Source organism: Pezoporus wallicus, unplaced genomic scaffold, assembly GCF_028554395.1.
Source record: "Pezoporus wallicus isolate ANWC-B61680 ecotype Strahan unplaced genomic scaffold, APGP_CSIRO_Pwel_v1 contig_7011, whole genome shotgun sequence".
Classification (NCBI taxonomy): Eukaryota; Metazoa; Chordata; class Aves; order Psittaciformes; family Psittacidae; genus Pezoporus; species Pezoporus wallicus.
In genome coordinates, this window is record NW_026638234.1 from 1,917,837 (window position 1) to 1,932,279 (window position 14,443).

Below are 14,443 nucleotides of genomic sequence, written 5' to 3' on the forward strand. Positions count from 1 at the left end.
GTTCCACGCTCCTGCTGTGGTCGGGGACACCTTCAGCTAGGCCAGGTTGGTCAAAGCCCCTTCCAGCGTGGTTCATAGGTGGTTTGGGAGATGGCCGTGGGCACCTGAGGTGGCACGCCAGGCCCAAAGGGAGGTGAGGACCGCCTGGCAGAGGGACAGGCGACAGCTCAGGAAGAAAAGGGGCGGGGCCTGCGCCGGCCCCTCCTGACTCCTGTCGCTCCGGTCGCTGGGGTGTGCAGCCGCGTCGACCAATCGTGGCGCCCCGTCCTCAGCCAGCCTCTGGTGACGCGCAGCGCTGGGTTGCGATTGGCGGTGGGTCGCGTCTCTCGCGGGTCTCTCAGCCTCCGCGGCCGCGCTCCCCGCAGGCGGAAGAGTCTCGCCCAGGACGGGGTACGTGAGGCCGTGGTTTTCGTGCCGCTCCGCTGGCGCCGAAGGCGGGGCGAGGGGGGCCGGCGGGGCAGGGGACAGCTCGCGGCCGATGCAGCCAGAGGGGGCCGAGGGAGGTGCTGCAGGGAGGGGTAGCGGGAGGAAGGTGTTGGCAGGAGGGTAGCGTGGGACACCCTCCGCCGGCGGCGCGCTCCCGCTTGCTTCCAGCGGCCCTCGCGTGCCCGTGGGGAGCAGCAGCGGCTCTTCCCTCCTCCACCTGCGCCCGAGACGGCCCCGTCCGGCCCGGCGCGGTGCCCGCGGCTCGCACGCTGCCCAGGGTGTTGAGCTGGAGCAGAGCGAAGGGGCTCGGCTTGGCGCGGCCCGGGCTCGGTGCTGGGGGTGACCGTCCGCGTGTGCCGTCTCCTCGCGGTGGGGCCGCGACCTTTCACCATAGCGCGGCCGCGGCCGCAGGAAGTCAGGGGCCTGGCTCTCCCCAGGGAGGAGGGTGACCGGGTGGCAGCGGGGCCCGGCCGCTGCAGGGACGCGGTCGGGTGTCCCTCAGAGTGCCATTAACCGCGCCTGGGAAAGGGAGCGGCGGCGCTGAGAGGGAAAGTTTGAGGTGTAAAGAGGACATCTTTATAAAATGACTTATTTTTTTGTCTAAGTAGTGCTGCCCTCAGCGTAACAGTTACTGTCAGGACTGATTGCAGCTTTGGGGTTCCACCTCATACTGCCCTGTGTGAGCCCATTAAAGAAATATCGATGCACTTAGTATATACTCATGAGCAAAAATAGGCCTGTGGATAATTGCAGAATTGATCTTTATTTCTGCCTTGCTCAAGTCTTCAAACTTTAATATTGTTCTTAAAGAATGCTTGCTGTAGACAGCAGCCCCAGTGCTCTATGGCTGAGCATCACAGATTGATGTAAGGTGATTACTCGTTTAATAATTTTGACACAGAGCCTCATTTTTGTGTAAGTTCATTTAAAAGTTCCTTTCTTCCCGTCTTTCTGTGATATTTAAAAACTAGCCAATATAGCATAGTGGTGTGGGAAACTGAAAGCAAAACCATGCGTAATGACTGAAATGAGTTAGTGGTCTAAAGATCCCCCTTAAAGAAATAGTGGACTTAACAGAAATGTTCATATAAGCTCCTTACAGTGACCAGTGACCAAATATCTTACCATAGTACATTCATATGGGGAAAGCATATGGCTTGAAGCATGTTCTGGTTGGTTACTTGTGGAAGATGCTGTCATCTTCTTCAAGGAAAATAAGCTTTTCTTATTAACTTTACATTTCTCTCTTCATTCTATTTTTCACTTTCTTCTTAGGAGGTTCCTTTCTTCACTAACCTGATGGGTTTTCAGGGCCTTTGTGCAGCTTAAGACAGTTTGTTTCTAGCAGACTTTTTGTATTTTCTTGCAGCTGCTTTTAATATTTTGTTCAAGTGAAATCCATTCATTCTGGGAGAGAGAAACATACTTGGGATTCTTGTGTTTTCATTTAACTTCATTTGCCTTAATAATCTAGTAGTTGTTTTAACCTGAGCACTAGTATCCACCAAGTGTTATTTTTGCAGTGAGTATAGCTGTCTTCAGTCACCAGTTTGTTCTTCAAGTGTTCTTGTATTTCTGTTTATTCAACATAAGTGAGAAATGCTTCCTCAGAACAGTGGGAGAACCTGTCTGCCCTTGGAAAAGGGGAGGAGACAGATTGTAGGAAGGGCGTTGAAGGACAGCTAATGAAAGGGGTTTTACCTGTTCCGTTGCCGTGAAGTATGTGGCTGTAAAAGTTTAAACCAAGAGAGCAAGTTTTGTACCTTTATTCAGGTAAGAAACTCCAGCTGAAAGTGTCTGTCTTCATCAGAGTTTTCTGTCTGTGTAGTAAGATATAATTGGACTAGAACCTGTGCATGTGTCCATAGAAACGCATATGAGGATAAACTTTAGCCTAGCTCTTGTGGTCTTGGTGGAGACTCAGCTTCAGTATGTCACTGGCCTTTCACAGTTGAAATACAGGTTATTTTTTCCCTTTTTTTTTCTGTGGGTGTTGAGAACTAGATATATATGGAACATTGTCATAGAGTCATAGACTAGTTTGAGTTGGAAAGAATCCTAAGATCACCTATTTCCAACCCCTTCCATGCGTAAGGACACCTTCCACTAGACCGGATTGCTCAAAGCCCCCTCCAGCCTGGCCTTGAACCTGCCAGGGATGGGGCAGCCACAGCTTCTCTGGACAACTTGTTCCAGTGTTACAACCCCTGTAGTAAAGAACTTCTTCCTAATAATCTAATCTAAAGCCATTTCTTTCAGTTTTAAACAGTTGCTCCTTGTCCTGTCAGTACAGGCCCTGGTAAAAAAATCTCAATTTTCTCATAAGCACCTTTTATGTATTGAAAGGCTTCAGTAAGGTCTCCCTGGAGCTGACTGCAAGGTTGAAAGAGTTTTGCTAGAATGAATGCTAGTTAGTTTTTGGTTTGGAAGTTGACTTAATTATATTAGCTGACGAAACAAATTATACATCCCCTTTAAATCATAAAAGGGAATGTTGTTGGTTTTGGTTTTGGTTTGTTTGTTTTGTTTCAGCCTTTTAGAACTAGAACTGTTTTGTAGAAATAAGATTTCTTTCATTAAGTTATCCAGTCATTTAACAGGCTATTAAGTGTCACAGGAAGGTTGAGGTTGGAAGGCAGCTCAAGAGGGCATCTTGTTCACCATCGCTGTCAGGCAGGGCCACCCTGAGTCAGTTGCCAAGGACTGTGTCCAGACAGCTTTTGAGTATCTCGAGGATGGAGATTCCACAACCTCTCTGTGCAGCCTGTGCCAGTGCTCAGTTACCCCCACAGAGAGAAAGTGTTTCCTGATATTCAGAGGGAATTTCCTGTGTTTCAGTTTGTGCCAGGTACCTCTGGTCCTGCCAGTGGGCACCACTGAAGAGAGCCTGGCTGTGTCCTTGTTGCACCCTTCCTTTAGGTGTTCATGGACATTGATAAAATCCCCCTGAGCCTTCTCTTCTCCAGGCAGAACAGTCCCAGCTTTCCCAGCCCTTCCTCACAGGAGAAATGCTCTAGTCCCTTTATCATCTTTGTTATACTCTCTCCAGCACTTCCATGTCTCTTTTGTACTGGGAGCCCAGAAGTGGACACAGAACTTCAGGTGTGGCTTCATCAGTGCTGAGCAGAGGGGAAAGATTAGCTCCCTCCACCTGCTGGCAGTGCCTAATGCAGCCCAGGGTACCATTCATCTCTCTGCTATAAGGCACATTGCTGGCTCTGGTTCAACTTGGTGTCAGCCATGACCCCCAGGTTCTTTTCTGCCAAGCTGCTTTCTAGCAGTGTGGTCCCCAGCATGTACTGGCAAATGGAGTGGTTTGGGTGCAAGACTTGGCACTTCCCCATGCTGAACTTTGCATGGTTCCTGTCAGCACATTTCTCCACCCTGTCGAGGTACCTCTGGGGGCATCCAAGTAGAGGGTGAAAAATAATTTCTTTTTGACATATCGGAAATACTTTTCCAGTCTTTTGTCTTGACCTGCTTTCTGAATTACAGTACTTTATGTTCTGTTTGAAGGAGATGATTACATTTAGCTATGTTAATACTATTTAAATGGTCCTTTATGGGAAAGAAATCCAAAGGAAAATAGAGCTTTGAAGAAATACAGCTTCAATTACTCTGAAGATGCCTGAAAGTGTATTTACAGGCAAGGTAATGACTTCTGTAGGTTTGACATAACCATCATTGTGTCCAGTGGGGAGAAGAAATAGCACAGCATGCTTGCCTGTTTACTTCTACCTGTGGCCAGCTGCACCACAGGGTGAGAACCATGTGGTGGTGACAACAGTGGAAACCATGAGCTGGCAGGGAAAAGGAGGGATTACTGCAGGATGAGGAAGAGACACATTCACACTTGAAGAGGAAAAAAAAGTACAGACGGAGCCATTTTAAGAGTGGAAGAGAAGGGAGGGCTGTAGGAGCAGTCATAAATCTGGAGTAGCACAGTGCGGCAGTTGTGTGTGGAAGTTACAGAGGAACAGGGATCTGAAAATTGCTAGGGAAAAGAGTAGTCTGGGAAAACAAATACATGGTTGAGCCCAGATACTGTACAAAAGTAAAAGTGATTTTGGAATTGAGTGGTTGATTTTAATGCTTTAAGGAAGCATCATAATTATGGATGGATTTCTGGGACTAGATTCAGCAGGACAAAGTTTTTAATCTTATTCACAGGAGGTGGCCTGTGATTGCAGTGTAGGCTGCCCTGCTTTTGGCTGGCATAGAGTTAATTTTCTTCCTAGTAGCTGGTGCAGTGCTGTGTTTTGGCTTTAGTCTGAGAACAATGCTGATAACACACCAATGTTTTAATTGTTGTTGAGTAGCACTTGCCCTGATCAAGGACTTTTCAGTCTCATGCTCTGCCAGTGAGGAGGGACACAGGAAGCTGGGAGGGAGCAGAGACAGGACACCTGACCCAAACTAGCCAAAGGGGTATTCCATACCACAGCACATCATGCCCAGTATGTAAACTGGGGGGAGTTAGCTGGGGGTGCCAGTTGCTTCTTGGGAACGGGCTGAGCATCGGTCAGCCAGAGGTGAGCAATTGTACTATACATCACTTGTTTTCCTTCCTCTCTTTATCCACTACTAGTAGTATTATTATTATTACATTTTACTTTTATTTTAAACTGTTCTTGTCTCAACCCCAGGTTTTACCTTTTTTCTGATTCTCTTTCCCAACCCACTGGAGGGAGGGAGGAGGTGGTACTCAGTTGCTAGCTGGGCTTAACTCATGACACAGGCAAACTCTGATTATGTATTTATTTATTTAATCATCATTTATTTATTTAATCATCATGTGTCACCAAATTGAGAGCTGTCTTATTTCAGTCACTTTGTAACTAATTAACTTTGCTTTTCTCTTCCTGCATTTAAAGTTCTGTGTGATGCTCTCTCTGTGAAGTGGGACATTCTTTATCCTTGGTATTTGTTGTTTCACTGTGTTGATCCCTTTTTCCCCTCTGTCAAAAGGGCACTGTATTAGCTGTCTGTTTTGGAGACTGAAAATACGGGTATCTTACGCAAGGTTCCCTGGCCTGATTCAAAGATCATTTTCTGGTCTACATAGGAAGCCCTGTTGTATGTATCTTACTGTTTTGAACTTACAATGCCAGGGAGAACATTGTGGTTTGAAGATGAAACTTAGATTGAAATAGTTGCTAGTTTGCTATTTTTCTTTGCTTGCATTTGTTCTTGTGTTTAATTTGAACAGTGTATTCTATTCTATTTCTTTTCCATTTCAGATACGATGATTTATATATAATGCCTAAGTTTTTGGGTTGTGTGATGATCTTCATTTGCAATTCTGTTTGTAGGGTAGGTTGTCGTATCTTTTTAAACGTAGCTCAATATAGAATCCATAGAGGAAAATGGGATACTTAATTCTGTAAAGAAAACAAACCCAGGTATTGTAGAAATTGCTCATGAGAGTTGTCAAACATCTCAAGGTTTTGCTACTTTGTATTAAATGCATCTTTGGCTGTGTTTCAGGTCTTGGGGACAAAGCTGTTAATGGAAAAATTAATGTGTAAGTACAGAATAAGAAGAGCAATCTAATCTTTGAGGAGATGGCAGGATTCCTGGACAACTTCCGCTGGCCAGAATGTGAGTGTATTGACTGGAGTGAAAGAAGAAATACTATTGCTTCAATAGTTGCTGGTGTATTGGTAAGTTTTGAGAGGATACGAATGAGAACTGTGTGGGCAAATTTGAAACTATGACGAACAGTTACATTTTTGTTTCAAGTTTTGTACAGTTCCACTGTTAATTGCATGTCATCCCATGTATTTCTTTAAGATCATTTTTAAGTGCAATTATTAAAAAGCCTTTTTACATAACTTTGCATTTTGTCTGATAATGATGTACCATTTCTGCACTCTTCCTTAAAAAAAATTGACATTCCTACTGATTTTTTTGCATAATTAGGTATGTGAGAACACCAGTGTTACACATGGTTTGCATCTCATGTGTTTATAATTTGAATTCTTGTTTTTAAAGCTGTTCAGGGAGTTTAAACAAACAGTGATACTTAATTTGAATAGAAAATGTGACCAGATGCTTCTCTGAAGGTGGTAAGTTTTATGTGGAAACTGCATATCAAACAGATTTAGAGTCCATCTTAAAGCTAATAACATCCTAGAGTAGTTTGCACTTGTTGAATGACAGTTAAGCCAATGGTATGCATGAACTTTTGCCATGTTTTGTCAGTGTGTCTCTGTAGCCTTTCAGCCTTGTGATACTGGTCTGTTTTATTTCTAGTTTTTCACAGGTTGGTGGATTATGATAGATGCTGCAGTAGTTTACCCTAAGCCAGAACAAATGAACCACGCGTTCCATACTTGCGGAGTGTTTTCAACACTAGCTTTTTTCATGTAAGTGTTCTTATGTAAAGGGAGTTCTTATAAACATGAGCTGTTAAACACAATTTTTACTAGACTATGTGGTATATGATAAAACTTTGAATCGCTTGGTTGTAAATGACTTAAGAGTAATCTTGTACCTTTTTGCATGGCAATGTAAAGGCTTTTTTTATTTTACCTGTGGCCTTTGTTTCTGATCATAGCCTGTTTATTCATTGTTCTGTCTATCTGCGCCCCCATCTGTTTAGGGTCACTTGCTTTACCTATGCACTTCAGCTGAACGTTAGAAAGCAGACCTTATGCAAGTGGCTTTCTATAATAAGTATTTAGATTCCTAGATCAGAAATTATGTAATGCTGTCCCAGTTGCTTACTTCAATATAAAACATTTTACTGCATTTGCCCCTAATTTTAAATACTTTTTACAGCTTCTCTGGCCCAAAACTTCCTCAAATGGGAGAGGTAGTATTATAGCTAGTGTTGTTATAAAGAGGTAAATGTGGCAAGCTTGAAGTAATAGCTTTTATCAAATCCTAGAGTGATGGTGAGAAAAAGATGCATTTGGATATGCAAGACCTTCTTAACACTTGGTGTCTGAAAGTTTCTGGTGTTTTGTATTTTTTTTCCCTCAGCAGTGTAACTTGCTTTAGGAAAATGTATTGTCCCTCCTTAAAGGGTGTCTCTCACTTGAAAACTTACAGTATTCATTGTGAAGGAAAGCAACTTATATCAGAATCATGAGAGCACTCATTATTGGCTGTTATTATTCCTGTGAAGTGGCTTTAGATAGTTTTAAAACTTGAACAGCCAGAAAGTGACCAGAAATATTACAGTCACTAAAAAAGGGCGATTCTGTCATCTTACCTGTTTGGTAATATAAAAATTGACGTAAAACTTAGGAACAAATACAGGGTTTGCTTGAAATCCAGTTGGAATCCTTCGGTTAAGGAATAATACGTGACTATATAGAACGACAAATCATTTTCCCAGAATTTGTTGCATCTTAAAAAAAGCCAGCTTTTTACTTACAGCTTTAAATCGATTTTCTAATAATCTGAAGTGTATACCCTTTCTTTATTCCTAGGATAAATGCTGTATCAAATGCGCAGGTGAGAGGAGACAGCTACAGTGATGGATGTTTAGGAAGAACAGGTAAAACAACACTAGAAGTCATGCTAAGTTGAAAAAGTGATTATTTAGGTGTTGGGTTTTTTTCTAATTGGTGTTTAAAGAAATCGTAGAAGTTAAGGAGTAGGAGAGAACTTCACAGAAGTTCATTTCTGTACAAAATTAACACTTGGAGATAAGTACTGTCATTGTTAAAAAGCTAAACTTAGAAAAATTCAACTTGTGTGTATCTCAAATACCTAAAGTTTCCTCTGCAAATTCTGTATAGCTGCTAGGAGAAAAAGATTTCTGCTTCGTGGCAGGCTATGGACCAGACATTCTATAAGAATGTCTTATTTTAGAATGTATTGTAAACATTCTGTTTCCTTTGTATGTCACCTACTGTGTGGTGTCTGTGGACTTGCTGTCCTCTCTCTGCTTTCATTCGTAATTCCCTTACTATTTCCCATGCGGATCCCAGCATCTGTTTCCATGCGAGTTGTAGAATGCCAGACCAGAAATCTGGTAGGATTTACCAATTTCTTTGAACTGGCATATGATGCTTTTTTTTTTTGCATGTCATTCCTAAGTCAGCTTGAGAGAATCTTTGCCTAGAAGTACTTTTCCTTTCCCATGAGTGAGCAGGTTGATTATTTTCCATGGCATCATCTTCCTTTTTCAGGCAGTAATGCCTAGCTATGGTAGGTATTTTCAGATGTTGCCCATCTGAAAATATCTCTCTGAAGTAAGCACAGGAAGTGTTTGTTTTACGTGCCCCATTGGAATGCCATCTTTTCCTTAGAAACAGTATAGCTTTGGCAAAGTACCTTGTCATTAGTCCATTCCACGTTGTGTTAAATGATGTTACAGGCATTGCCTACAGGTGAGGAGAAATTTCTGATAGTTGTGTCTGCTCTCTAAAATAAGGGGAATCCAGCTACTATGTGTTCTACTAGAGAAGGCTAATTTTGGTTTATCTTGTCCTTGATACAGGGTTTAACGCTTCCCCTTTGTGCCTCCAGCAAGATAATATGTCATAACAGAGTAGTACCTTGGATTGTCTGTTGCTACAGATAATAGCCTATGTAATTCTCAGAGGTTTTAATATTTCCTGCAGGTGCTCGTGTCTGGCTCTTCATTGGCTTTATGCTGATGTTTGGTTCACTTATTGCTTCAATGTGGATTCTTTTTGGAGCATATGTAACACAGAGTAAGTTGTGTTTATTTTCACATATAGAAAAGTACTTTTACTGTCAGCCAGAAGGCAGAAAATCCAGAAGAATTGAAGCACGTGGTGAGCTCTTGTCAGAGCCATACCATCTAGTTTTGTAGTCAGAGTGATACTATGAGCAGCAGTCTAAATTGTACAGTACAAAAGAATTTACTGTTTCCTTTGTTACTTACTTTGCAGACACTAATGTTTACCCTGGATTAGCAGTGTTTTTCCAAAATGCATTGATATTTTTCAGGTAAGTTATCTGGGCACATATCACTCCTTCCAAGGGGTATCTGACCTAACCCGCTTCCATGGACATTAATACTCCTGGAAAATGAGTTCTGAAAGCTGGAGGCTGACTCTGGGCTTGGACCTGACACATTGTGGAGTTTGCTGCTCTTAATGCAGGACCCTCTGTCTATCGGTTCATTACCCACCCTGACCTTAACATGAAGGGGGTGACATGTAAACCAAAGGGACCTCTTGGGTCACTTGAGTAAACCAACATAATTACACAGAACTGATGTGAAATTATTCAGTGCATAAACTGATCAAACTATTTCTTAAAAGCTGCATTTTTTTTTTCTCTGCTACTTTTTTCTACTCCCTTAGCTCCAGTGCTCAGAACCACTGTTTTTATTTGCCCCTTCTCAGCCCATGAGAGGCTCTTCATTTCCTTCAAGTTCCTGTTAGTCCAGCTTGCTCTGATCTATAATGTGCCTGACCAAGAATATAGACAGTATTCTTGATAAGATGCTGTCAGTGTCAGGAGAATGGCAAGAATACTTTAATCTCTGTACTACAAATACCATGCCATATATCCTAACAGAACTAAGTGGGTGATCATATTGCCCTTTTCCTGACTGTTTCGTACCAATAGCATTTTTTTCCTAAGAGTATGATGGTATGTTTTGTAATATTACACTTAAATCAATTTCTTTTATTTGGCTTAGTATCAGTAAGTATATCGTGTGGCACTTCAGAAATATTTATATCTGTAGTAACTTTTTATATCCTGTACTCTCTAATCCATGGATTTTATTATTTAATAAAAGACAATGAAAGCATTAAATAGTGTAAGTTCCAAGATCAGTCACTGCCGAAGTTCTTTCGCAAGCTCTTACTCACTTGAATTACGGTGCTAACAGTTTTCTTTTAGTACCATACCAAATGCCTTGTGGCGAGTTAGATTGGCTCCACTTTGCTTCCCTGTTTGGAAAATCAGTTGTGTTCTGGCAGAAAACAGCAGTTCCCAAACCTCTTTTGTAGTCTTGCACACAGTTTAAGTGGGATAGTGCTGAAGGCAGCCTTTGGGTAATTGTTTCACCATGCCTGAAATCTTTAGTCTTATTTCAGTAGTTTGATGAACTTACTTCTGAAGCTGCTTCTTGTTTCTGAAAGTGTGTACTCTGTACCTAGATGTATTTTAGGTTTATTTGTTTCTTTTTGTATTCTCAAACTTGCAAAATTACAGTCTTCTTATTAAAAAAAAAAAAAGCTTTTTTTTATCCCTTGAACTGCATGTATCCGTCAGGACTCATGCTTCTGCTCTTGTTACCCCACCAGTGTTTTTTACTTAACGTTGTATATTAGTTGTTCTCTGGTTAATTGACCAGGTGTCTATCACTTGTTACTGTTGTTCTCAGGGTCAGTATTTCTCATTTCCCTCCCTCTTCATTCTCTTGTGATTTAGTGTGACTCTGCCACCTCTTTGGCTATAAGGGGAAATAATTCATGGTATAAGAAACAATCAGGAAATCATGCTTGGTTTTGTTCCCTCAACATTTTTTGTTTTTCATTTATGACAATATGTAATTGCATCCAACCTTATAAAAGGAATTTTGGAAGTCAAAATGTAATTTGGATCTCGCTTACCTCCCCCAGGGTATTTTCTGATTCGCTCCTAAAAATGTAATAGGTTACATTTCATCCTGGCACAATGCGTTAGGTTCAGCTGATTGGCGGATGCCAGGATGAGACTTGCTGCTCTGTAACTGTCTGGATTGGTCCTACAATCAATTAAATTCTGCATTTTTTTCCTTCAGAAGGGCAGCTGCTTTTACTGTTTTTCATTGGAGCAGTTTCTTCAGCTGCGCCTCATAGTTTTAGCAAGGCATAGTAAATGGAGTAAAAGTACAAACCCCAGATATTAACATCAATAAAAGTCAGTCAGGGTTACTGGGGGGATGTTGATTTGCAGTGTAGATGGTGTAAGAGTCTAAGAATACTATTAAAATTACTTTCCAACCTTATGTATGTATGATTTTTATTTTTTTCCCTTTAGTACCCTGATCTACAAGTTTGGAAGAACAGAAGAGTTATGGGCATGAGTTATTGCCTATGGCATTTCTATTCCACAGTTGCTATGTCGTACTATGTATGTAGATATATTTACATTTATTTGTTCTTGGTTTGCTTTCTAAATTGAATGAACTGAGGCAAATTACAATTTCTGTAATAAGCTCCCTCTTTTCACAGGACAGATTTGTGAATATGTACATATGACTGTATATATCTTAAAAAGGGAACGTCAGGCTTTCTTTCTGAAACCTTCAGGCTTATTTATTCAGATACAGGGGTTTCTGTCAACCCCTGAGGCTTGATCTTCCACACCTTCATGTGTGTTAGAGACTTCAGGGGAACCATTAGTGAACAAGCAGGATAAAGGCTGTACCCTGTGAAAGGGGTGATTACTGTTATGTAGGGGGGAGCACAAAGCCAATTCTGCAAGGGCTGCCTGTGTAACCTGAAGGAGTAGCCAGCGCATGGACAGCCAGTGACACGGCTGAGCCTGCTTTTAATGAGAGGAAATTCTGTTGTATGCTGAGATAAAAGCTGATTTTAAGAATTTTATATAACTGTTCAGAAAAATACAAAGTAGCTATTTTTTTGTAAAAGGTTATGAATTTTTAAACCAGGCCCTCCATCAAGCAGGTTCCGCATGGCAAATGAAAATGTTCTTGACTTCTGATTGCTACAGCACAAACAGCATTTGGTAGCACCACAGTCCTGAGAATTAATTTCATGCTGTTCTGGGTAATAAATACAAATTAGTATTTAAGGTATTTACTGGTATTAGAATAAAACCCAACACACTGATGCCAGTCCTACTTAAAAGACTATACACGTGAGTTGAGCTAGCATCTTTAAAATTATGCTAGCAGAATTCAGGGGAAGCTTTTTGCTGATAAATGAACAGTTACCCTGCTGCCCATTACCTTTGCTATTTAACAGGTGATCATTTTGAGTGGGGATATAGTAGATGTATTTATTGCTCACAGTCTTACCTTGAAATAATTGCCAGTTTTAGGACAGCCATTTGCTCCAGTTAAAATGTATTTATCTCCTAAATTTGCTGGGCACTTTATGGGAATAATTCCATTGTTGAAATCCAGTTTCTTCTAGTTATACAGAAAGGGAGAACAATTACGCTTTATAACTTTGGCCTGATCTTGTATATTCATCTGGCTGTTGGTGACTTCATGAGTTCAGTGTGGTTTTTAAAGCATTTGAATCTACCTGGTGTCGAAGAGCTTTTATGATGCTCCATCTATCAAGACTGCTGACCGAATGGTATTGAACTGCAGAACGTACCTTCTGTGCATGGTTACTGTATCCTGTTCATCATTAATTGCTCCCTTGGGGGAACCTCTCCAGTGGACAGAATATGAAGCAAATACTGCGGCTGAAATTGTGCTACTGGCCAGACCAACTTCACCCCAGCTTCACCGTCCTGCAGTGAGTTGCAGTAGATTCACTGCTGTTTATCAGAGCTGTGTACACAAGTTGTCTGTTTGGTTGTCATTTCAGAAAACTGCAATAAACTTTATCTTATGTTCTCAAACTAGTGAATTGAGCAGGAGTACTCGGAAGTAGTCCAGTAGTACTGATCTTTGAGCAAGTCATAACTCCAGGTAATAAGTAAAACCCAACATTTGTGGTTTTAGGTCTGTCATTTCTTGCTGAGGAGCTTGGGCATGTTGCTAGCTTTTTTTTCCTAAGTGAGAAACCGGTGTGGCCTATAATTAATCTCAGTTGCAGGATCTTGCACTGGCCACTTGAACAGCACAGGCTGCTGGACTCTGGAAGGCTCTTACAGCATGCTTTAATGCAAGTTCCTGCTTAAAAAAAACAAGTTTTCTTTAGAACAGCACAGGAGCTTCTTTGGGGTTACCTCATTTTCTACCAGAAGTCTGCTTTCTAGCAAATATTTCTCAACAAGTCAGTCATCGCTTTTGACTGGAATGTTCATGCCCTCCATACAGCTGCTAGGAGGAGAACAGAGACAGGTTTGAGCATTTGTCTTTCGTGGTAGCCTAAGCTGAAAGCAGGGGTAGTACAAGAAATTTACAAGTGTCTGAGGTCTGCTTTTATACACCCCAGGCAGTTCCAGCACAGGCCAAGGTGGCTAGGGACAGTTCACTTTAAGTTGTGTCTTAGCCCACCATCATTGGCAGTTGTGAAGATAAATAACCCTTGAGTTGCTCCTAACAAAAGGTTTTTAGCTTTGGCCAATTTGTCTAACTGTAAAATTCTTCAGTAACAACTTTCTCTAACAGAAGTCTCGTGTAGGGCTTGCTCAGGAAGTCATATGCTGTATTGCTAGTCACAGCATGTATTTTAACTGCTCCCTTATTTATGTATGTCCTCTGTAATGCAGTTAAGTTGTTCCTTTGTGAGCCTGTGAGTCTTCATTTATTTATAGCACAGTATAGGAAAAGGCTGTGGATGAACTTAAAAGCAGGCAGCTTCTGCAGCCTCTGTCTGACTGGAAATGTATCACGAGCCTTGACGTATGACTTAAGTAAATGTGCTGTCTGAGCATGCTGCCTCAGCACAAGTGGCAAGATCAGTTCTATGAGGAAATAACCTGACAAAGGTTTTGGAAGAATGGTACTGGTGTTTCATGCTGGACTTGTGTATCCCTGGAGGGGGCAGAACAGCACTACCACAGGTAGCGTGCACTTCAGACAGTAGCCAAGGTCACGAACAGAGTGAGGTAACTTGAACAAGTCATTTGCAAATGAACAGGTTTGTTCTTTTAACGTCGTGTATCAAACCCAGGAAAAAAAAATCAGCCAAATAAAACCAATCTTTTTTAGTACAGAGGTGGTTTATTTGTGCTTTATTAGACACCCTCCAGGCCCCACAGGACTGCGATCTGAGGCTTAACTTCTTAGTTGTTTGCTTTAAGGCACTCAAACCAGAACCCTCAATCAACTTCTCATTTGCAGAACTAAGCTGATTGATAGGCAACAAGAGGTTTTAGTGTTTGATAATTACTAATGTGTTACAAATTCTAAGCAAGAGTATTTAAAGCTTGTTTTGCTGCGAAGAAC

At 41.6% G+C, this 14,443-nt stretch overlaps 1 protein-coding gene across 2 annotated transcripts; it reads left to right on the forward strand.

Moving 5' to 3' along the window:
• The first annotated feature begins 5,715 nt into the window (after nt 1–5,715).
• Nucleotides 5,716–12,951, forward strand: TMEM50B (transmembrane protein 50B). 2 transcript variants are annotated; one of them, XM_057410139.1, is made up of 8 exons: nt 5,716–5,739; nt 5,914–6,089; nt 6,682–6,794; nt 7,866–7,933; nt 9,006–9,098; nt 9,300–9,357; nt 11,389–11,481; nt 12,692–12,951. In XM_057410139.1, the coding sequence occupies exons 2-7, from the start codon at nt 5,991–5,993 to the stop codon at nt 11,432–11,434; spliced, it is 477 nt and encodes a 158-aa protein (XP_057266122.1). In that variant the 5' UTR covers nt 5,716–5,739; nt 5,914–5,990; the 3' UTR covers nt 11,435–11,481; nt 12,692–12,951. The 2 variants fall into 2 exon arrangements, with proteins under 2 accessions (XP_057266122.1, XP_057266121.1); XM_057410138.1 differs by lacking the exon at nt 12,692–12,951 and having other exon boundaries at nt 11,389–12,214.
• The last annotated feature ends 1,492 nt before the right edge of the window (nt 12,952–14,443 follow it).